The 24685-nt window shown below is 40.8% G+C and overlaps 1 protein-coding gene across 3 annotated transcripts in view; it reads right to left on the bottom strand.

Annotated features, from left to right (window-relative positions):
• Positions 1-1174: 1174 nt before the first annotated feature.
• Positions 1175-24685, bottom strand: part of cdh19 (cadherin 19, type 2) — a 238028-nt gene continuing 214517 nt past the window's right edge. For all 3 annotated transcript variants that reach the window (XM_052113585.1, XM_052113587.1, XM_052113586.1), the window contains one exon: positions 1175-2811. In XM_052113585.1, coding sequence (XP_051969545.1) covers positions 2336-2811 — 476 coding nt within the window. In that variant the 3' untranslated portion in view covers positions 1175-2335. The remainder of the gene's footprint in view (positions 2812-24685) is intronic.

Below are 24685 nucleotides of genomic sequence, written 5' to 3'. Positions count from 1 at the left end.
ATTATTCTGCTGAAAGAGGACTCTGCCATTATGGAATAACACTGCCATGAAGGGGTATACCTGATCATCAATGATGTTTATGTACGTGGCACTTGTCAAATTGATATCCACATGAAAATAATCCAGGCTTTCCCAGCAGAATGTTGTCCAGAGCATTACACTCCCTCCACTGGCTTCTCGTCTGCATCCTGGTGCCATAATTTCTCCAGGTAAACGGCACACACGTACATGGCCGTCCATGTGATATTAAAAAAAAATGGGACTTCAAAGACATAAGTCATTAATCTTACAGTTCATACACAATCTATGTTCAGACCAGCAGCCATATCACCCTGCATCTCTTTCCTGGTTGCCCACTAAAGCTAAGCAGGGTTGAGCCTGGCCAGTACCTGGATGGGAGACCTCCTGGGGAAAACCAAGGTTGCTGCTGGAAGTGGTATTAGGGAGGCCAGCAGGGGGTGCTCACCCTATGGTCTATGTGGGTCCTAATGCCCCAGTATAGTGACGGGACACTATACTGTAAAAAGGCACCATCCTTCGGATGGGATGTTAAACTGAGGTCCTGACTCTCTGTGGTCATTAAAAATCCCAGGACACTTCTTGTAAAGAGTAGGGGTGTAACCCTGGTGTCCTGGCCAAATACCCTGTTGGCCCCTATCTACCATGGCAATGTATTAATCTATACATAACTATACTCTCTCCTCTCCACCAATAGCTGGTGTGTGGTGGGAGTTCTGGCACACTATTGCTGCCGTTGCATCATCCAGGTGGATGCTGCACACTGGTGGTGGTTGAGGAGATTCCCCCTATACTATGTAAAGCACTTTGAGTGCCTAGAAAAGCGCTATATAAATGCAAGGAATTTATGTTTAAACACTGTTCCTTAACATTTACTTAGTTTAATAATTTTATACTATGACTTGCACTATACATAAGTAATATTGGCATTATATTCATGATGTTAGCTAGAGGGGAACTGGCCCCCACAGTGAGTCTGGTTTCTCCCAAGGTTATTTTTCTCCAATTAACAAACATCTAGTGGAGTTTTGTGTTCCTTGCCACAGTCACCTTCGGTTTGCTCACTGGGTTATAAATACAATTATTATTTAATTACATATTTTTAAACACATTTCACAATCGTATTTTAACAAATTACACAATGATGACTCATAGACATTATAGACATTACAGTTTTATCTTAAGTTAATGCCTGATCTGCTGTAAAACTACTTTGAAATGATGTGTGCTGTGAAAGGCGCTATACAAATAAAAATTATTTGACTTGACTTGACTCCTGTTTCATTTTTTCTTTTTTGTAGCTAGCTATATTGACCTAACCACAGTAATGAGGATCCATCGATGGTCTAACCTGTGCATACATGGCATTGCACTGTAAATATAATGTAAGATCAAGTACGCAAAGGGATTTAACTTCTAGACCTCAAGGCTTATGTACAAATTATGGACAATGTTTTTCTCCTGCGTAACATCTTTTCTTTTTGAATGATGTTTGATTTTTTGGAAATAAACTGGACAGTAAATAAAAGAGGCTCATCAGCTTTTACTGTAAAGGGGGCAGTACATTTTACTTGTGACATGCCCTTAAAACTTGAAATACTTTTTTAAAATGTATTCAAGATAAAAGAAAATGTAACTAAGGTTACATTAAATACAGGTTACATGTAAAATATGGGTCCTGAAGCAAAGCCAGTTGAGACCCACTGCTATACAGTCAACTTTGCTCTGTATATCTGTATTGTGCTGCAAGTATATACCTATTTTTTTCATTGCTATTTATATTACAAATTGTACTGCATCACTCTAAATGACAAATAATTAACATGCTGCTGCATGTTAAAATAGCAACTGTTAATTAAAAATGGCATATTTGCAATTATAAAATGATAAAAATATTGTTTATAACAGACTGCTGAAAATATAAATGTTACAAATGCCGCTATTATCAGAAAATTAACTAGCTCTGATTAAAACTACAGTTCAAACCCTTATGACAAATGTGTTCAGTGTACAGCATACAGTAAGAGTATAGAGCTATACAATTAATGTGTATGGCATAACTCAGAGACTTGGAAGAATTTGGTGATAAATGTTTGAGTTTATATTGATTTCTATGATGTTGGATTATAGATAGAGTTTCACAGTTTGATGACTTTTCTAATACCTTAGAGGAGACACATGTGAGGTTACTGAGATCTTTCTCTCAGAAGAAAAAATGAGACTCTCCATTTAATCTCATTGCTGGCTTGGAGAATCAATGGACAAACTGAAGTGATTTCTCTTTTTTGTTGTTGGTCTAGAGATGTTGTTCATCAAGTCAGAACGAGGTTTCGTCTTCTGCTCCACTTTGCCAGGGTGTCAGTCGCAGGAAATGTGGCCCCTCATCACAAGGGTCAAAGGTCACAGAATCCAGTGAGCTGAGTGAGCCTGTCGCCGACCCTGTCCCCTCAAATGCGTAGGTGTGCAGCCAGTCAAAGGGCGGCACGTACAAGTCTTCATCTGCGTCGGTCAGCCGTTCCATAATGAACTGTTGGAAAACCTCGTCCTCGGGTCCAATGAGGTTAGAGTGGCACAGCGACATGCGGATGCTGGCGGCCACTTCCTCCCTGCACAGTCTGTGCTCTCGACGGCGTGGATGAGGCCGTAGAGAAACAGTTTTATTGGACTCTATCTCTGGGATGGCAAAACTCATGGCTTTCTCTGAGAACTCCTCAGTCTCCAGCTTGTGTGTCAACAGTTTCTTCAGTCGTAATGTCCTGTATTTTCGCACAGCTAGCATTATTGTGGACAACACTGCAGGACAAACCAGAGAACAAGTTTTACTACACGTAACTATACAAGCAGTCAAAAGTTTACACTCATCTACAAATTTTTAATAATATTATTTTCCATGTATTAGAATAATAGTGAAGTCATCAAAATTAGCTAATATTTGAACTTCAGTCAAAGTCATGACACTTTGTCTTCACAGCTCTGAACAGTCTGATCATTCTAGCAACTTCATGAGGTTCTTTCAGAGATGCATTTTAAACACCACTGAATGAGTTTTCATGTATAGTCTCGTTCATAAGTGGAGCGACTTCTAACGAAAAAGCGACATGATCTCATTAATTTGACTGGATTGACTCACTGAATATTTACTCAATTGTCTGAGGAAGCTGGGCGCCAATTTTGTTTCTGTTTGTGTTGGTTCTGCTTAGCGGCTGGAGTTTGTTTTGTGGAGTATTTTTGTGGGACATTGGATTGATTGTCATCTGCTGCACTCAAAATCAACCGGCTCCCTGAACACTTGTTTGTCTGTCTGAGGACACTGAACGGCTTTATATCAGTTGAAATTTGTTTTGTGGAGGAACACACCTTTAAATCTTTCTTTGTGTTTATTCTGCCTATTGGCTGGGGTTTGTTACAAATTATTTTCTGTTATGTAACTTTGCCTCACAAAATTTGTGCAGAAGCACCAGACTTGAGCAATCTGATGGCAAAGTTATCACAGGGGCTCTCGTAGGAGTACATGGACCTTTTGAGTTTAGAGGGATTGGCGCCGGTTGGTGCTGTCATGTGCAGGGTTAATGAACACGTTTTTCTTTTTTCTGTTTGTTTGGTTCGGGAGGAAGGTTGGGGTTTGATTGTTGCATTAATGTTGGAATGTCATCTGTATAACCTTTTTTATTTGATACGCAATTATTTTTTTCAATTATATTCAAATGTAAAATGTTATAATGAGCTCCACATGAAATCTGAATGGGTTGGGGCACCATGGAAGCTGAAAAAGTTGGGAAGGTATGGGATGGGCATGTTTTCTTTAGCGCTGGCTCAAGTAAGAGTAGGGGAGCCATTACATTGATAAGTAAACATATACAATTAAAATCTCTCAAACAGATTAAAGATAAATTAGGGAGAATCATTATTGTTTTAGCAGAAGTTCAGGGGCAAAGGTTGGTTTTAGATAACATTTATGTGCCTAATGATGATAAGGGCTTTTTTATTGATCTGAAAGGGATTTTGCAAGCCGCTGGCACCACTCATGATATAATATTGGGAGGAGACTTTAATCTTTTGATGGACTCAGTCCTTGATCCTAGTGATGCAAAAGTGTGTAAGCCCCTAGAACAACATTAACACATCACAGGATGTGTACAAATTTTGGTCTTGCAGATATTTGGTGACTTTTGAATCCACCTGGTAGGGACTATATTTTTTTCATCAGTCCATAAGATTTATTGTATAATAGATTTTTTTATATATCTAAATCCCTCATTTCATCCGTTTTTGATTGCTCAATTGGAAACATCTTAGTCTCAGATCATGCCCTTGTGAATTTAGAGATGTTGCCACTTACAGAGAAAAATAAATCATATAGCTGGAACTTTAATGTATCCCTTTTGCAAAATCCTTATTTCCAACAAATATTAAAGACTGAAACCAATGTTTATATAGAGACCAACTGGTCCTCAGTATCCTCTGTGGGCGGGGCTTAGGAGGCACTTAAGGCAGTTATTAGGGGTTGGATCACACAGTATGCCTCATTTACCAAGAAATCCAAAGCCTAAGAACTTGTGGAGTTGGAAGGGAATATTAAATGGGCAGAGGCAGAGCTGAAGCACAGAATGTCGTCTGATGGCCTCAGAGAATTGACCAGAGTGAAATACAGATAAAATGCTTTGTCATGGAAAGTTGAGTTTTGGTTATTCAGGGAAAGACAGTCATACTTTGAGTCAAGGGACAAAGCAGGGAAGCTTTTGTCAAGATATATAAAACAGCGTGAGTCTTTCTCTACCATTCCCTCAGTGAAATCAGCTGGTGTTTACATTTTTACATCTGCCATTTATATTAGTAATGCCTTTAAATAGTTATATATTCATCTTTATAGTTCCAAGCCTTCGTCTACTGATGAAGATATTCGAAAATGTTGGAACCATTAGAACTCTCTAAACTGACGCTGTTATAGTAAAAAATTGTCCTGATTCTGAGATAAACTTGTAAAATTCTGATGAGGTAGTCTCTGGGGCTAGATTGCTTTGCTGCTGAATTTTATTAATCTTATGCTACAGAATTGGCTCCACTTTAGTTAGAAGTTTAAACTGAATCATTAAAGAATGTAAAGCTTCCTCAAACCATGACACAAGCCTGGATGAGTTTGGGCCGTAGTTCTTCTGACAACATTAGGCTTTTCATCAATATCATGTGGACAGTAGCGAATGATGAAGTCATTTGTTGCTGCCACACCGAAGTTGCTGCCACACCGAATTTACCGGCCAGGTTGATGTTCAATGGACCTCAGTTATCTCTGCCTTTTGATGGACTACACTCTTGAAATGGAATACATAGACTAGCAATTGCCAACAAAAGACTTCATCAGCCAATTAACAAGGACAATTGCATCTATGTGAATTTCTGCAGTTAATACAGGATGGACTTCAAAGACATTGGTCATTAATCTTACAGTTCATACAATATCTATGTTTAAACACTGTGCAAATTAATCTTGAGCCTGTATCTCTGCAACACATGGGAGGGATTGGACAAAACTTGTTACTTGTTGTTGTTTTAGTACTTTTGCTGAAAAATTATGAAAATTGTCTCTTTAGATCAGTCGAACCACATCGGCCATTATGAATTTAATCATAAAATGCTGTGCTTACCAATGACTTGGCATATTGTTACGAAACTTGGTATGTGTGTTTGGCACCATACTCTGAAAGGACTGAAAAAGTTTCGGGACAGCGCCACCTTGTGGTCAATATTTATAATGATATTTCTATTAATGCTAATAGAGATTGACTCCTTTTGCCTACTTTAATGAGACTGGTCTTGATAGATTCCGTGGTTCATGCCGAGAACAATGACACCAATTATGCCATGATCGAGCTAACTTCTGTCCGCCACTTTTAAATGTTTTGAAAAGCTACTTTTTCGAACTCCTCCTAGACTGTTTGTCTGATTTGCATGAAAATTGTTATGCATCATCTAGAGGCCAGACAAAAAGCTATTCACAGAATTTTTATAAACCATACCATTTTCAAATGGTGCTTCAACAAATTAGACGAAGAGCATGCCAAAATGGACGTGAGCATATATATCCGTAACGCTTTAGCGTATTCATACCAAACTTATTATTTGTCATATGCACCATGACTAGAGTGTACCTGCTAAGTTTAGGAACAGTGCCAACTAATGGTCATGAGATATGAAAAAAGCTAATTTTTGTATTTATCTTCTGAACAGTTTGTCATAAAATCATCAAATTCTCATTAGATTCAGTGGGGTATTGCCTATGCCTATGTCCGTCATTTTGGACATCAGCAATTTTTAATTTAGGTGTAAAATGCTGTATTTTACAAACAACTCTTGAGTATCGTTACGAAACTCAGTATGTATCTTTGGCACCATGCACTGAATGTTCTCAAAAAGTTTCAGGACAGCGCCACTTTGTGTTAAAAAATATAATGCTATTTCTAAAAATGCTAATAGGTATTGACTTCTTTTGCCTACTGTCATGAGACTGGTCTTGATAGATTCCGTGGTTCATTTTGAGAAAAATTATACCAATTATGACATTATCGAGCAAACTTCCTGTCTGTCAAATGTTTTGAAAAGTTACTTTTTCAAACTCCCCCTAGACTGTTTGTACAATTTGCAAGAAAATTGGCCTGCATCATCTAGAGGCACTCACAACAAAAAGTTATTCACAGAGTTTTGATAAACTTTACCATTATTGAATGGCACTTCATCAAATTAGACGAAGAATGTGCAATATGAAACTTGAGGCTGTATCTCAGCAACGCTGAGATATTGGGACGAAACTTGGTAAGTGTCATCACTATTAGGCCCTGAGTTTACCTGCAGCATTTTGACGCACTGCCTCCTGCTGGCCAAGAGATAGCAAAAACAGATTTTTTTTTTTACTTATAACACTTGATCTAAAGAGACAGTTTTAGATATTTTTGGTAAATGTGTTCAAACGCTACAAACTGAGTCGTACTATACCACATTTTCCAATGTCGGCCATTTTGGACTTTGGACATTTTGAAATTAGTCATGAAATGCAGTATTTTACGAACGACTTGGCGTATGGGTTAGGGTTAGGAACTCTATGTGTCTTTGGCACCACGCTCTGTAGGGACTCAAAAAGTTTCTGGAAAGCGTCACCTTGTGGTCAAATATTATAATATTATTTCATAAAAATGCTAATAGCAATTGACTCCTTTTGCTTACTGTCATGAGTCTGGTCTTGATAGATTCTGTGATTCATACCGAGAACAATGAAACCAATTATGTCATGATCAAGCAATTTTCCTGTCTGCCATTTTTTTATGTTTTGAAAGCCTACTTTTGTGAACTCCTCCTAGACTGTTTCTCCGATTTGCACGAATATTGTTCTGCACTCACGACAAAGATTATTCACATAATTTTGATAGACAATGCTGTTTTTGAATGACGCTTAAATGAATTCTACGAAGAATGCACAAAATTAAACTGCAACGCTTTGAGAAATTGGGATGAAACTTCACCATTATGTCCCGAGGTTACCTGCAGTGTTTTGGCACACTGTCTCCTACTGGTCAGGTGATAGAAAAATTGCCATTATAAATGGCTTATAACTCTTGAATGCTTTCTTGCATGATAACCATCATGCCCAGATAGTACCTCAGCATATTCAGAACAGTGCCACATACTGGACAAAAGTGAACTAGTTATTTTTTGTTATTTTTAAAATAAATTGGTTTTTATGATTGAAAGTTAAATTTTTCTGACTCCTCATACACTGTCCATCGGACTCTAACCAAAAACATGTGACAAAGCTTCTTTTTCTGCTCATGGTTCCTATAATTGGCTTGACCCCAGTATTGCTGCTTGCAGCTATATTTCTTATTCTTCTTCTTCTGCTCTTGAGTCTATGGCAGCCCATAGAACCGCTCGCGGGAAAGTTGTGAAATTTAGGACACAGATAGAGGACAGTCTGATATATCACCACAGCAAATGTGGCATCTCTACCGCAAACCCTCTAGCGCTACCAACTGCCCAAACTTGCACTCACGTTTATTTTAATAACATTTGAACCATGAGTCCTAGAAATTATATAATGTTTTCCTCTGATTCTTTGGCTCAAGACCATTCGACTGCACCCTATGACCTCATTTTCCGTCATGAAAATGTTTCCGCCATTTAGAATGTTCTGAAAAAACTACTTTTTCTAAATCGTTCATGAAGTGAATTCGACGAAGAACATGCAAATTTGAACTTGAGGCTGTATCTCTGCAAACGCTTTGAGGGATTGGGACGAAACTTGGTACATGTCATTAAATTAGGCCCTGAGGTACCCTTTAGCATTTTACCGCACTGACCTCCTTCTGGTCAGGAGATAGAAAAATGCCTATTTTGGCTTATAACTCTTGAATGCTTTTCTGCATGATAACCATAATTCCCAGATACTACCTGAGCAGTTTCAGAAGAGCACCACATACTGGACAAAAATTCTAAGAACCAGCTATTTTAGTTCATTTTAAAATAAATCTGGTTCTTTTTAGATTGAAAGTTTACTTTTCCGAAATGCTCATACACTGTTCATTGGACTCAATGCTATATGCTTGCAGCTATATTATCATTAAAATTGTTCTGCCCTAAATCTGATCATGTAGACAGTACTGTAAGGCCATGAGACTTGAAATGTTTGGGAACGGTAGTACTCCTAAAGTTTACAATGACGCAAAGTCTCACCCCGATCAACCTCACGGTGGTGCTACAGTGATCAAAAAAATAAAATGAACTTTTTGGGTAATAACTCTTGAACCGTAATTGCTAGAAACAAAATATTTTTTTCCTTTGTTTCCTTGCATCAAGGCGACTCATTTAAGATCTGGCTGTTTTTGATTCTGCCCCTTTGTTTTCCCGATATTGTTGATTGTTTGCTGAATCTTTCACTTTGAATTTCTTTCAGAGTCCCAATATGAAAAGCTGTTCAAGGAATTTTGATAGTTTGATTTATCGTCAAACGGTACTTCAAAATGTTCATTGTGGGAGTGTCCATTTTATTAAAATGGTTATAACTTTTAAATGGATTGAGATATTATCACCAAATTTTATAAATATATGTATGGGCTTATACTAAGGACCTCAAAACAATTGTACATCTTCACCTCTTGGTGGTGCTATAATTGTAAAATAAATTCAAATTGATCTAACTTTGGTTGGGCCGATTGACTTGAAATTTAGCATGCAGTGTCTGTGTCTAAGGTGCCATCAAGGTCGGTAAGGACAGCTACATAGCTATAAAAACATGGCCACCATCAACAAAATCACAACTATTTGATCTAGTCCTAGTCCATTCACTCAATCGGAAGCAAATCAGTGCAGGAAGATTCTCTGGCATCCCATTATTAATAATGATCAAAACATTTTTAAACCAGTTTATTCCCAAAGGCCGCAGGGGGCATTTGTTTTCAATTGTTTACATTTAGTACATGTGTTTGGTATCGCTTTATTAAGTAATCTGTTCAACCAATACACCATTAAAAAGATATAAGGCTGCACATTCCTTCCATTGAAAGCTCTGATCAATCTAAATTACTTTCAGAGGATGATTATTTATTTTGTGTAAAGAGTACAAACAAACCTGTTAAGTCCGAACATTTTTTGTTATAGTAGTGTAGATTTTGATCTAGCAATGTTGACATCCATCTGTTTGACTGCAATAGTCCATTATACGACATCCATAGTACTCAATAGAACTTCCAATGTAGAGCTGCCATATCACCCTGCAGCTATTGCCTGTTGCCCACTAAAGCTAAGCAGGGTTGAGCCTGGCCAGTACCTGGATGGGAGACCTCTTGGGGAAAACCAAGGTTGCTGCTGGAAGTGGTATTAGGGAGGCCAGCAGGGGGTGCTCACCCTATGGTCTGTGTGGGTCCTAATGCCCCAGTATAGTGACAGGGACGCTATACTGTAAAAAAAAGGCACCATCCTTCGGATGGGATGTTAAACCGAGGTCCTGACTCTCTGTGGTCATTAAAAATCCCTAGGGCACTTTCTTGTAAACAGTAGGGGTTTAACCCTGGTGTCCTGGCCAAATTCCCCCATTGGCCCCATCTATCATGGCCTCCTAATAATCTCCATCCCTGAATTGGCTACATCTCCTCTCCACCGTGTGGGTGTGGGGGTGGGTGTTCTGGCGCACTATGGCTGCCGTCGCATCATCCAAGCGGATGCTGGACACTGGACACTGGTGGTGGTTGAGGAGATTCTCCCTATACTATATAATGCGCTTTGAGGAAGGAACAGCGTGTATTTCAAAATATGTCGACAGATATGATGGAGCTGACCAGCACTGGATTAGCATGGTCCTTGTTTCTGACTGTATATACTACAGTATACATGTAATTAAATTGATTCAGTATGCTTGATATAGTGTACCACTGTGATATGTGCTCACAATATATGTATATATCCTCTAACTTACAAAATATAGTCCACTCCCATTTGATGAGAAGCTACTTTATCTGCACAAATACAATGAAATAAACTAATATTGGCCCCTATAAGATAATATGATTAAAGGGGTCATAACATGAGGACTAAAATTTTTACAACAGTAACCAAGATGCTTTGTCAGCTGCTTTTATCACAAAATAAACCAATGCGGAGTGGATTGTGCTTTTTACATGGTTAATTAACAAAGAAATGCACAATTTCTCACAAACTTTTGATGTGAGAGATCATTATTTTATAATATATCAAGACATGTAGTGCAGCGTGCAATGAAAGACGTCATTGTTGTGTAGTACAGTGGCTGTGTCTCATCTGTCTCGAATTAGACACAATGTCCGTGTTTTGGCAGAAATAACACATCGGGATGCCCTTTGTCACATATTAAATTAGAGAGATAGTTGGAGAGCGATCCCCACCCTTAAAATCAAGAGATCATGCTGCAAACTTTCCGCAGATCATTTTCACATGCAAATAATCTTTGCTGCAAACTTTTGGGAAATTGTCCATTGTTGCCAAAAGTATACTGGATATTCAACACTACCGGCGAAGAGCAGCAAATTTCTGGCAAACAATTGCGGCAAATTAAAAGCTAATTTGCATGTGAAAATAACGAGAGGCAAATTTGTGGCAAGTTAAATTGTTTTGTAAAGGCATTCACGATCACCTGTGAAAATGATCATTGGTGCGACAATGTGTTACCCATGGAAGGCGTATTCATTGTTGGGGGTAACTCATTATAAGTAATTTGCATTACATAATCGGATTACTTTTTTCATGTAACGTGCAAAGTAAGGCATATTTTTTATTTTAGACCATAATATCTTATTATTTATAAATAAGTAACGCATTGCTTTTGTACACCTCTCCTTTCCCCGTTTTGCGATATATCAGGAGTAAAAGTGTGCAAACTTTGGGGAGGAGATGTAGTGTATGATGGGCATTGTAGTTCTAGAAAGTGGGAGGCTTGATTACCAGAGATGCACAATGAAGTTGTAGTATGTGTTTGCATGATGGGTATTTTAGTTTTAGAGAGTATGAGCCATGCTTATCAATGATGGGCAGAGCACAACAAGTCTTCTTTTAGCCCACTCTAAGATTTAAGTTTTAAAACTGCAAAATAATGCTTGTAAAGAAATGTAAATCTGAACGCTTCAGTGAAATCCATTTGTACTCATTATTTGTAACAGTTGTGCATTGGAGCTTACATGAGCAGCTGTCATAAACTTTGCAGTTGTCAAGACAATCACAGCATGAGTTAAGATATGTGTCCTCATAAAGCAACATTTTGTCAAAAAAAGTTATATTCGGGTAAGTGAAACTTTGGTTTTCATGATTGATTCATGTAGGCTGCATTAAAAAGTGTGTAAACACACATGTTTTCTGGTATAATATAGCACAGCCATAAGCCAGAGAAATCTTTCCATTGACACAGCATGATTATACATTTACATACAACATAGAATGATCGCTGACTGTTTGTGCATCCGAATTGCTTTGTTTTAAAGCTGCCTGTAATTACTTCTCTAAGATCAGTTTGCATCCAAACTGCTCTGTTTTAAAGCATTTAACATTTAGTTGAGTGAAAGTCAATTAACTCATGTATAAATACATGCAGCATTAAAAAAATCGGTAAACGCATTTAGTCTTCCACTGACCACGAAATGAAATACAGGGTCAAATGCTCACTCGATTCACTGATTATGCAGCCAAACTGCACCATGTTCCAACTCCCATAACAAGGAGAATGGGATGAGAAAAGCTGATGCTGGATCAGGGGCTGTGAGTAACATACTACATGGTTTGTGTATGCAAACAAAATTTTTTAATTTCATAAAATATCCTAAAAAAGAAAATTATAATACATTTTTTTTTTACTTTTGTGTAATTATAATTTTTCCATGCATCCATCCATCTTCAACCGCTTATCCGAAGTCAGGTCGCGGGGGCATCTGCTCCAGCAGGGGGCCCCAAACTTCCCTATCCCAAGCCACATTAACCAGTCCTGACTGGGGGACCCCGAGGCGTTCCCAGGCCAGTGTGGAGATGTAATCTCTCAACCTAATCCTGGGTCTTCCCCGAGGCGTCCTCCCAGCTGGACGTGCCTGAAACACCTCCCTAGAGAGGCGGCCAGGGGGCATCCTTACCAGATGCCCAAACCACCTCAACTGACTCCTTTCAACGCAAAGAAGCAGCGGCTCTACTCCGAGCTCCTCACAGATTACTGAGCTCCTCACCCTATCTCTAAGGGAGAAGCCCGCCACCTTTCTGAGGAAGCCCATTTCGGCCGCTTGTTCTCGCGACCTAGTTCTTTCGGTCATGACCCAGCCTTCATGACCATAGGTGAGGGTAGGAACAAAAACTGACCGGTAGATCGAGATCGAGACCGGTAGCTCTCTTTTCGTGACAATGGTGCGATAGAGTGAGTGCAATACCGCCCCCGCTGCCCCGATTCTCCGGCCAACCTTCCACTCCATTGTCCCCTCACTCGTGAACAAGACCCCGAGGTACTTGAACTCCTTCACTTGGGGCAATACCTCCTTCCCCACCTGGAGTACGCACTCCATCGGTTTCGTGCTGAGAACCATGGCCTCAGATTTAGAGGTGCTAATCTTCATCCCAGCCGCTTCATACTGGACTGCCAAGCGATTCAGTGAGAGGTGAAGGTCATGGACCGATGATGACATGAAGACAACATCATCTGCAAAAAACAGCGATGAGATCCCCAGCCCACCGAACCGCATACCTTCCCCACCCTGACTACGCCTCGATATCCTGTCCATGAATATCCCAAACAGGATTGGTGACAAAGCGCAGCTTTGGCGGAGACCAACCCCCACATGGAATGAACTCGATTTCGTGCCGAGGACACGGACACAGCTCTCGCTTTGGACATACAGGGATTGTATCGCCCTAAGAAGGGACCCCCTACCCCATACTCCCGCAGCACCTCCCACAGCCTCTCCCGGGGGACCCGGTCATATGCCTTCTCCAGATCCACAAAATACATGTAGACCGGATGGGCATACTCCCAGGCCCCCTCCAGGATCCTTGCGAGAGTAAAGATCTGGTCCATCGTTCCACGGCCAGGACGAAAACTGCATTGTTCCTCTTCAATCCGAGGTTTGACGATCGTCCGAACCTTCCTCTCCAGCACCTTGGAGTAAACTTTACCAGGGAGGCTGAGAAGTGTGGTACCCCTGTAGTTGTCACACACTCTCTGATCCCCCTTTTTGAAGAGGGGAACCACCACCCCGTTCTGCCACTCCTTAGGCCAAAAAACCCCCTCGGTTGAGGTCAACAGCATCCCATCTTTGCTGTATACAGCTTGGATGGTTCCCCGTTTCCCCCTCCTAAGGTGGCAGACGGTTTTCCAGAAGCACTTTGGTGCGGACCGAAAGTCCTTCTCCATGGCTTTTCCGAACTTTTCCCACACCCACTGCTTTGCCTCCCTCACGGCCGAGGCCGCAGCCCTTCTGGCCTGTCGGTACCTTGCATCTGCCTCCGGAGACCTCCGGGACAACAAATCCCTCTTTCTTCAGTTGGACGGCTTCGCTGATCACCAGTGTCCACCACGGTGTTCGAGGGTTACCACCCCTTGCAGCACCTAAAACCTTGAGGCTGCAGCTCTCCACCGCGGCTTCGACAATGGAAGCTTTGTACATTGCCCACTCCGGTTCAATGTCCCAACCTCCGCAGGGATGCCTGAAAAGCTCCGCCGGAGCTGTGAGTTTAAGATCTCGCAGACAGGGACCTCCTCCAAACGTTCCCAGTTCACCCGCACTACTCGCTTGGGCTTCCCAGGCCTTGCCAGAGTCTTTTCCCACCCCCTGACCCAACTCACCACCAGATGGTGATCGGTTGACAGCTCCATCCTTCTCTTCACCTGAGTGTCCAAAACATATAGCCTCAGATCCGACGACATGATTACAAAATCGATCATCGACCTTCGGCCTAGGGTGCTCTGGTACCACGTACACTTATGAGCATCCTTATGTTCGAACATGGTGTTTGTTATAGATAATCCATGACTAGCACAGAAGTCTAATAACAAACATCCACTTGATTTCAGATCGGGGAGGCCGTTCCTCCCAATCACGCCTTTGAGTCCCCTACTGGGGCCCTATTCAGGACTCCATTCAGGGTCTCCAAAAAGGCAGAATACTCTGAACTGCTGTTCGGTGCATATGCACAGACAACAGTCAGCGTTTCCCCCCACAACCCGTAGGCATAGGGAGGCAACCCTCTCGTCCACCGGGGTAAACTTCAACATAGCAGCACTCAGCAGGGGACCCGTGAGTATCCCCACACCCACTCGTCACCTCACACCCTAGGAAACTCAATATTTAGCATGTTGTAGTACTTTGCTAGGCGATGCTAGTATGTTTTGATGCTAGTTCGTTTTTAGCACTTCGTTAGGTGATGCTACCATGTGTTAGCATGATGCTAACATGTTTTTAGCATGTTTTAACACTTCGCTAGGCGATGCTAGCATGTGTTGACATGATGCTAGCACATTTTTAGCATGTTTTAACACTTCGCTAGGCAATGCTAGCATGTGTTAGCATGATGCTAACAAGTGTTAGTATGATGTTATCATTTTTTGATGCTAGTACGTTTTTAGCACATCGCTAGGTAATGCTAACGTGTTAGCATTATGCTAGCACATTTTTAGCATGTTTTAACACTCCGCTATGCGATGCTAACATGTATTAGCATGATGGTAACACGTTTTTAGCATGTTTTAGCACTCTGCTAGGTTATGCTAACATGTGTTAGCATGATGCTTACACGTTTTTAGCATGTTTAAGCACTTCGCTAGGCGATGCTAGCATTTGTTAGCATGATGCTAGCACTTTTTTACCATGTTTTAACACTTCGCTAGGTGATGCTAGCATGTGTTAGCATGAAGCTAGCACTTTTTTAGCATGTTTAGGGTGTTGCTATGAAGATTTTAGGTAATTACTTATTGGCTGCTTGATAATATAAATCCTCTGAGGGAGAGAGAGAGAGAGAGATGCAGGGCTGTCAGGCCCTTTTTGTCTGTGTGTGTGTGTGAAAACGTCAGTTGGGATTTATATATATATATATATATATATATATATATATATATATATATATATATATATATATATATATATATATATTGACCCTCAGATAGATAGATAGATAAATAGATAGATAGATATTGATCCTTGCTACCCTGAGTCCCATGAACAAAGCCAGAAGTCTTTATGTTGTTCTGGTGCAGAGATATGTGATTTGTTACTTGGTTGCTAGGGTAAAACCATCTGGTTGCTAGACAGTTACCAAGGTGATACTCAAAAGGCTCCTTGCAATCCTGTGTGAAATATGTCAAACTTTGTGTGGAATAATAATAATAAGAAGAAAAATAAGTATGCAAGAGAACAATAGTGATACTTTGCCTTTGGCAAGCACCACTAACTAGATAGGTACATTTCCTGAAGAAAATGTGAGTGGTGCTTGCCGTGGCAAATCTCGTCAAATAGCGTTTTCTAACTTGTTGCTAAGCACTAAAATAATTGTCATAGAATTTTTCATGTGTTCATCCTGAGTGAAATAAGTCAACCCGGAAGTCTCTACTATTTTCTGGTGCAGAGATATGTGATTTGTTACTCGGTTGCTAGGGTAACCCCATCTGGTTGCTAGGCAGTTACCATAATGATACTAATCAAGTCTCCTTGCCATCCTGATTGAAATAAATCTACCCAGAATTCTCTGATTTTCTGGTGTAGAGATATGTGATTTGTTACCCGGTTGCTAGGGTAAACCCATGTGGTTGCTAGGCAGTTACCATAATGATACTAATCAAGTCTCCTTTCCATCCTGATTGAAATAAATCAACCCAGAAGTCTCTTCGATTTTCTGGTACAGACCTGCTAGGGCGTGGCTTGATAGCTTCACAATGATCCTGAGAGACTGATTGGTCGTCTGAGTAAAATAAACCCGCCCCCTTGTCTCTATGACACTGTGATCCAGAGCTATGTTCAATACAAAATCCCTATGCAATTTCATTTCATGGGCCGTCCTACACCATTGTAAGTCAATGGGGGCGAATTTGGGCAGCTCCTGCCCCCCAGGGGTGCAACATTTACCCCATATTGAGGTATGCTCTTACAGAGCCTGCCAGCCTCTTCAAATGTGGCAAATCACACGTTTCTGCGAAATCCTCGCTCGGAGCTGTGACGTGTCAAAGTTTGATGCAGTTAAGTCTATGGGATTTTTCGGCCGCTTTTTTGCCCCTGGGGCAAACACCGTACCCCCGATCGCTTATAAAAGTCATAGCACATGTGTCCTCAATAGGCCGTTCGATTTGACACCTCGTTCGTGGGTCTATGCCAAATGGTGCGGGACGAGTTAGGTGCCGAAGTTTTGTACAAAGATATAATAAAAATAAAAAGTTTGTGAGATTACAATAGTGATGCTTTGCAAGCACCACTAAATAGATAGGTACATTTCCTGAAGAAAATGTGAGTGGTGCTTGCCGTGGGAAAACTCGTCAAATAGCATTTTATAACTGCTGAGATATGTGTTTTTTTACTCGGTTGCTAGGATACCCCCATCTGGTTGCTAGGCAGTTACCATAGTGATATTTATCAAGTCTCCTTGCTATCCTGAGTAAAATCAGTCAACCCGGAAGTGTCTACGATGTTCTGATCCAGAGATATGTGATTTGTTACTTGGTTGCTAGGGTAACCTCTCCTTGTTGCTAGGCAGTTACCATAGTGATTCTAATCAAGTGTCTTTGCCATCCTGATTGAAATAAATCAACCCAGAAGTCTCTTCGATTTTCTGGTGCAGAGATATGTGATTTGTTACTCGGTTGCTTGGGTAACCCCATATGGATGCTAGGCAGTTACCATAGTGATACTAATCAAGTGTCTTTGCCATCCGGATTGAAATGAATCAACCCAGAAGTCTCTCTGATTTTCCGGTGCAGAGATATAGTTATTGCTAAACGGTTGCTAGGGTACTCTGTTTAGTTGCTAGGGAGTGGCTTGGCAGCTGGCAATCATGAAACTACAAAGGCTGCTTGTCAGTGTGAATGATTTAAACCAAACCCCATCTCTATACGATGTTCTGAAGCAGAGATATAGGTGTTGCAAAACGGTTGCTAGGGTACTCTATTTAGTTGCTAGGGACTGGCTTGGCAGCTGCCAATCATGAAACTCCAAAGGCTGCTTGTCAGTATGAATGATATAAACCAACTCCCATGCCTCTGTGACATTCAGAATGGAAGATATCCCTCTATGGATTTTGGTTGCTAATGTGCTCGACAATGGTTGCTAGGGAGGGGCTAGGAAGTGTTGAGGTGATTCATGATTGGCTGTTTGCTGCCCCGAGTCAAACGAGACCACCCTTGTGTTTCTATGACAGTTCTATTTGGAGATATCCCTTTGATGTCTTTCATTAGAAGTCTATGGGACTTGTTGCTAAGGCGCTTTAAATTGTTGCTAGGGCGTGGCTTGATAGCTTCACAATGATCCTGAGAGACTGATTGGTCGTCTGAGTAAAATAAACCCGCCCCCTTGTCTCTATGACACTGTGATCCAGAGCTATGTTCAATACAAAATCCCTATGCAATTTCATTTCATGGGCCGTCCTACACCATTGTAAGTCAATGGGGGCGAATTTGGGCAGCTCCTGCCCCCCAGGGGTGCAACATTTACCCCATATTGAGGTATGCTCTTACAGAGCCTGCCAGCCTCTTCAAATGTGGCAAATCACACGTTTCTGCGAAATCCTCGCTCGGAGCTGTGACTCGTCAAAGTTTGATGCAATGTTAAGTCTATGGGATTTTTCGGCCGCTTTTTTGCCCCTGGGGCAAACACCATACCCCCGATCGCTTATAAAAGTCATAGCACACGTGTCCTCAATAAGCCGTTCGATTTGACACCTCATTCATGGGTCTACGCCAAATGGTGTGGGACGAGTTAGGTGCCGAAGTTTTGTATGGAGATATAATAAAAATAAAAATAATAAGTATGTGAGATTACAATAGTAATGCTTTGCAAGCACCACTAACTAGATAGGTACATTTCCTGAAGAAAATGTGAGTGGTGCTTGCCATGGGAAAACTCGTCAAATAGCATTTTATAACTGCTGAGATATGTGTTTTTTTAATCGGTTGCTAAGATACCCCCATCTGGTTGCTAGGAAGTTACCATAGTGATACTAATCAAGTGTCCTTGCCATCTTGATTGAAATAAGTCAACCTGGAAGTCTCTACTTTTCTCTGATGCAGAGATATGTGATTTGTTACTCTGTTGCTAGGCAGTTACCATAGTGATACTAATCAAGTCTCCTTGCCATCCTGATTGAAATAAGTCAACCCGGAAGTCTCTATGTTTTTCTGATGCAGAGATATGTGATTTGTTACTCAGTTGCTAGGGTAACCCCATGTGGTTGCTAGGCAGTTACCATAGTGATACTTATCAAGTGTCCTTGCCATCCTGATTGAAATAAGTCAACCCGGAGGTCTCTATGTTTTTCTGATGCAGAGATATGTGATTTGTTACTCTGTTGCTTGGGTAACCCCATGTGGTTGCTAGGCAGTTACCATAGTGATACTTATCAAGTGTCCTTGCCATCCTGATTGAAATAAGTCAACCCAGAATTCTCTACATTTCTCTGATGCAGAGATATGTGATTTGTTACTCTGTTGCTAGGGTAACCCCATGTGGTTGCTAGGCAGTTAGCATAGTGATACTAATCAAGTCTCCTTGCCATCCTGATTGAAATAAGTCAACCCGGAAGTCTCTACGTTTTTCTGATGCAGAGATATGTGATTTGTTACTCGGTTGCTAGGGTAACCCCATCTGGTTGCTAGGAAGTTACCATAGTGATACTAATCAAGTGTCCTTGCCATCTTGATTGAAATAAGTCAACCTGGAAGTCTCTAAGTTTCTCTGATGCTGAGATATGTGATTTGTTACTCTGTTGCTAGGCAGTTACCATAGTGATACTAATCAAGTCTCCTTGCCATCCTGATTGAAATAAATCAACCCAGAATTCTCTCTGATTTTCTGGTGCAGAAATATGTGATTTGTTACTCGGTTGCTAGGGTAACCCCATCTGGTTGCTAGGCAGTTACCATAGTGATTCTAATCAAGTGTCTTTGCCATCCTGATTGAAATAAATCAACCCAGAAGTCTGTACTATTTTATGGTGCAGAGATATGTGATTTGTTACTCTGTTGCTAGGGTAACCCCATCTGGTTGCTAGGCAGTTACCATAGTGATTCTAATCAAGTGTCCTTGCCATCCTGATTGAAATAAATCAATCCAGAAGTCTCTCTGATTTTCTGGTGCAGAGATATAGTTATTGCTAAACGGTTGCTAGGGAGGGGCTAGGAAGTGTTGAGGTGATTCATGATTGGCTGTTTGTTGTCCCGAGTAAAACGAGACCACCCTTGTGTTTCTATGACACTTCTATCCGGAGATATCCCTTTGATGTCTTTCATTAGAAGTCTATAGGACTTGTTGCTAAGGTGCCTTAAATTGTTACTAGGGCGTGGCTTGATAGCTTCACAATGATCCCGAGAGACTGATTGGTCGTCTGAGTGAAATGAGCCCGCCCCCTTGTCTCTATGACACTGTGATCCAGAGCTATGTTCAATACAATATCCCTATGCAATGTCATTTCATGGGCCGTCCTACACCATTGTAAGTCAATGGGGCAACTTTGGGCAGCTCCTGCCCCCCAGGGGTGCAACTTTTACCCCATATTGAGGTATGCTCTTACAGATCCTGCCAGCCTCTTCAAATGTGGCAAAACACACTTTCTGCGAAATTCTCGCTCGGAGCTGTGACTCGTCAAAGTTTGTCGCAATGTTAAGTCTATGGGATTTTTTCGGACGCTTTTTTGCCCCTGGGGCAAATACCGTACTCCGATAAGCTATAAAAGTCATTCCACAACTCTCCTCAATAGGCCGCATAATTTGACGCCTCACTCAGGGGTGTGTGACAAAAGCTGCGGGACAAGTTACGCGCCAAACTTTTGTGTGGAAGAATAATTTTTATAATAATTATAATAATAATAATAATAAGTATGGCAAATAACAATAGTGATGCCTTGCCTTTGGCAAGCACCACTAATAACTAGATAGGTACATTTCCTGAATAAAATGTGAGTGGTGCTTGCCATGGAAAAGCTCGTCAAATAGCATGTTATAACTTGAAAAGAACAAAAATTATGGTCATAAATAAATCAACCCAGAAGTCTGTACAATTTTCTGGGGCAGAGATATGTGATTTGTTACTCGGTTGCTAGGGTAAGCCCATGTGGTTGCTATGCAGTTACCATAGTGATACTTATCAAGTGTCCTTGCCATCCTGATTGAAATAAGTCAACCCGGAGGTCTCTACGTTTTTCTGATGCAGAGATATGTGTTTTGTTACTCAGTTGCTAGGGTAACCCCATGTGGTTGCTAGGCAGTTACCATAGTGATGCTAATCAAGTTTCCTTGCCATCCTGATTGAAATAAGTCAACCCGGAAGTCTCTACTATTTTCTGGGGCAGAGATATGTGATTTGTTACTCGGTTGCTAGGGTAACCCCATCTGGTAGCTAGGCAGTTACCATAGTGATACTAATCAAGTCTCCTTGCCATCCTGATTGAAATAAGTCAACCCGAAGTCTCTACGTTTTCTGATGCAGAGATATGTGATTTGTTACTCGGTTGCTAGGGTAACCCCATCTGGTTGCTAGGCAGTTACCATAGTGATACTAATCAAGTGTCCTTGCCATCTTGATTGAAATAAGTCAACCTAGAAGTCTCTACGATTTTCTGATGCAGAGATATGTGATTTGTTACTCGTTGCTAGGGTAACCCATGTGGTTGCTAGGCAGTTACCATAGTGATACTAATCAAGTCTCCTTGCCATCCTGATTGAAATAAGTCAACCCGGAAGTCTCTACGTTTTTCTGATGCAGAGATATGTGATTTGTTACTCTGTTGCTAGGGTAACCCCATCTGGTTGCTAGGCAGTTACCATAGTGATACTTCTCAAGTGTCCTTGCCATCCTGATTGTAATAAGTCAACCCGGAGGTCTCTATGTTTTTCTGATGCAGAGATATGTGATTTGTTACTCTGTTGCTAGGGTAACCCCATGTGGTTGCTAGGCAGTTAGCATAGTGATACTAATCAAGTCTCCTTGCCATCCTGATTGAAATAAGTCAACCCAGAAGTCTCTACGTTTTTCTGATGCAGAGATATGTGATTTGTTATTCGGTTGCTAGGGTAACCACATCTGGTTGCTAGGCAGTTACCATAGTGATACTAATCAAGTGTCCTTGCCATCCTGATTGAAATAAGTCAACCTGGAAGTCTCTACGTTTCTCTGATGCAGAGATATGTGATTTGTTACTCTGTTGCTAGGCAGTTACCATAGTGATACTAATCAAGTCTCCTTGCCATCCGGATTGAAATAAATCAACCCAGAAGTCTCTCTGATTTTCTGGTGCAGAGATATGTGATTTGTTACTCTGTTGCTAGGGTAACCCCATGTGGTTGCTAGGCAGTTACCATAGTGATACTTATCAAGTGTCCTTGCCATCCTGATTGAAATAAATCAATCCAGAAGTCTCTCTGATTTTCTGATGCAGAGATATATTTATTGCTAAACGGTTGCTAGGGTACTCTGTTTAGTTGCTAGGGAGTGGCTTGGCAGCTGCCAATCATGAAACTCCAAAGGCTGCTTGTCAGTATGAATGATATAAACCAACTCCCATGCCTCTGTGACATTCAGAATGGAAGATATCCCTCTATGGATTTTGGTTGCTAAGGTGCTCGACAATGGTTGCTAGGGAGGGGCTAGGAAGTGTTGAGGTGATTCATGATTGGCTGTTTGCTGCCCCGAGTCAAACGAGACCACCCTTGTGTTTCTATGACAGTTCTATCTGGAGATATCCCTTTGATGTCTTTCATTAGAAGTCTATGGGACTTGTTGCTAAGGTGCTTTAAATTGTTGCTAGGGCGTGGCTTGATAGCTTCACAATGATCCTGAGAGACTGATTGGTCATCTGAGTAAAATGAGCCCGCCCCCTTGTCTCTATGACACTGTGATCCAGAGCTATGTTCAATACAAAATCCCTATGCAATTTCATTTCATGGGCCGTCCTACACCATTGTAAGTCAATGGGGGCAACTTTGGGCAGCTCCTGCCCCCCAGGGGTGCAACATTTACCCCATATTGAGGTATGCTCTTACAGAGCCTGTGTAGGTGTCGCAGATAGTGTATTCTCTTGCTGAATATTCATCATCTTTTGAAAGTTTTTTGTTTTTGTTTGTTTTATAAATGTTGTATAATACTTATTTGGGAATTGTATTTGATTTGCATGATAATTTGGCAATAGTGACACCTACTGGAGAAAATTAGTGACGTACTGGTGATGTGATTTGATTTTTTGCGTGAACTCAGAGAAGAAGCTGAGAAACATGAGATGTTGCACACGAATGAAGAGGTGTAAAATTGAGAAGAGTGTTTGGTCAGAAAATGTCTCCTAATGTCTCCTGAATCCTGATTGGAAGGCACACGGTATGTTTGTATTTATTGGTTATCATTTATTTATAATTTAAGGTACTGTGTGTATTGATTTCAATTTAATAAGCTTTATATCGAACAACGTCATGGCAAAATCACTTCATCACGAATTTGATTGTAATTTTGGTTTATTTTCAGTTTTTTCACGGTGTCCATTTGATGTTTGTGATGTTGATTGTCCTGATTCTTGAGAGAAAAACATAAATAAAGAAGACATCGAAGGCATCAGTTGAAGCGTGGTTTTTTCTGGTCTGGAGAAAACATTCAGGAGCCGTTATAGTGAAAAAATGTGCATTCACCCTGCCTGGAAGAGTGCAAGAGTTCATCGTGGAAAAGGAAAGATCGCCAGACCTCGATGTGAAGAGCCTACTACAGTCGACCCCGGTAGAACACTGCAGCAATTGGTGAAAGTGAAGACGTCTCTATTCAAGTGAGCAACTCTATTGCGTTTCAAGTGACTGCATTCCTTGCCATGCTAAAGTGCAACGCAAGAAGACATTGCTGCAGTGACGACGAACAGCCACAAGGTGGCAACGTTGTGATGTTTTTCGGACAATCGAGTTTGTCAAGAGTTGCTACTTTTGGATTTGCAGGTCAGACTGTATCTTTTGAACTTGAAATGTCATTTCTTTGTTGCCTTAACATTTATTCTAGTTGAAATTGTGCATATGGTTGAAACAAATATTTGCATTTGATAATTTTCTAAATTGATAGAAGTGTGTAACTTGTTTAATAATTGACATTGTGCAATTTCCACATGCATTACAGCTTGTTATCAGTGTTTAAAGCTTATTAACAGTGTGGTTTACAGCAAGTTACAGACATGGATCAAAATAGATCAGACATTTGTGTATTAGACCAAGTGATTCAAGCTCTTAAAGAAGAAAAGGCACAATTAGAGGGGAAATTAGAAACGGAAATTGATGCCTCTGATAGAGAAAAATATGAAGAACGCTTAGCTGAAATTAATGCAGATCTGGAAGTTAATAAGACGAGATTACAGGAATCATCATCACGAGTTGAGCAAGAAGTTAGACGATCAGAAAGAGAAAGGCATCCAACAGAAAAAATGCTTGAGTTTAGGCGTGACGAGTTGGCAAAAAGAGAACGGAAGTTTATGTTCACATAAACTTTAAAGCTGAAGCACAATTTATCAGATCTAAACTGAAAGAAGAGTGCTCTAAAACTGAGTTAGATGATATGATTGTGACGGCAGAGAAAGGAGAAGCAGAGTTAAAACAAATATATGAGAGTATTCGTGCACTGAACGTCCCATCTCAAGATATAAGAAGGAGAATGGATAGCTGCACTTCAGTTACTAGTGAAATAACTGCACTACTGAAAGGACGTTGCTCAGAAGTTGGCACAAAGGAGTTTGATGCTGAAGTTGTAAAAGAAACACTCCTTCAGTTACTGCAAAGAGATGACGCCAGGTCAGTTTATGGATCAACTGTGTCGAGAGCTGAAAGAGATAGTCAGCAGGGAAGTCATCTGTCAGAAAAAAGGGCGGAAGCAGCGGCACGCTTAGCTGCGAAACGTGCTGAACTAAAGAGAGAAAAAGAAATCTCAGCTCAAAGAAAAGAGGTATTAGCCCAACAAGAGAGGTTAAAAATGCTGGA

This window comes from Xyrauchen texanus, chromosome 41 (genome assembly GCF_025860055.1).
Source record: "Xyrauchen texanus isolate HMW12.3.18 chromosome 41, RBS_HiC_50CHRs, whole genome shotgun sequence".
Lineage (NCBI taxonomy): Eukaryota > Metazoa > Chordata > Actinopteri > Cypriniformes > Catostomidae > Xyrauchen > Xyrauchen texanus.
This window is presented reverse-complemented; position numbering and strand designations above follow the sequence as displayed.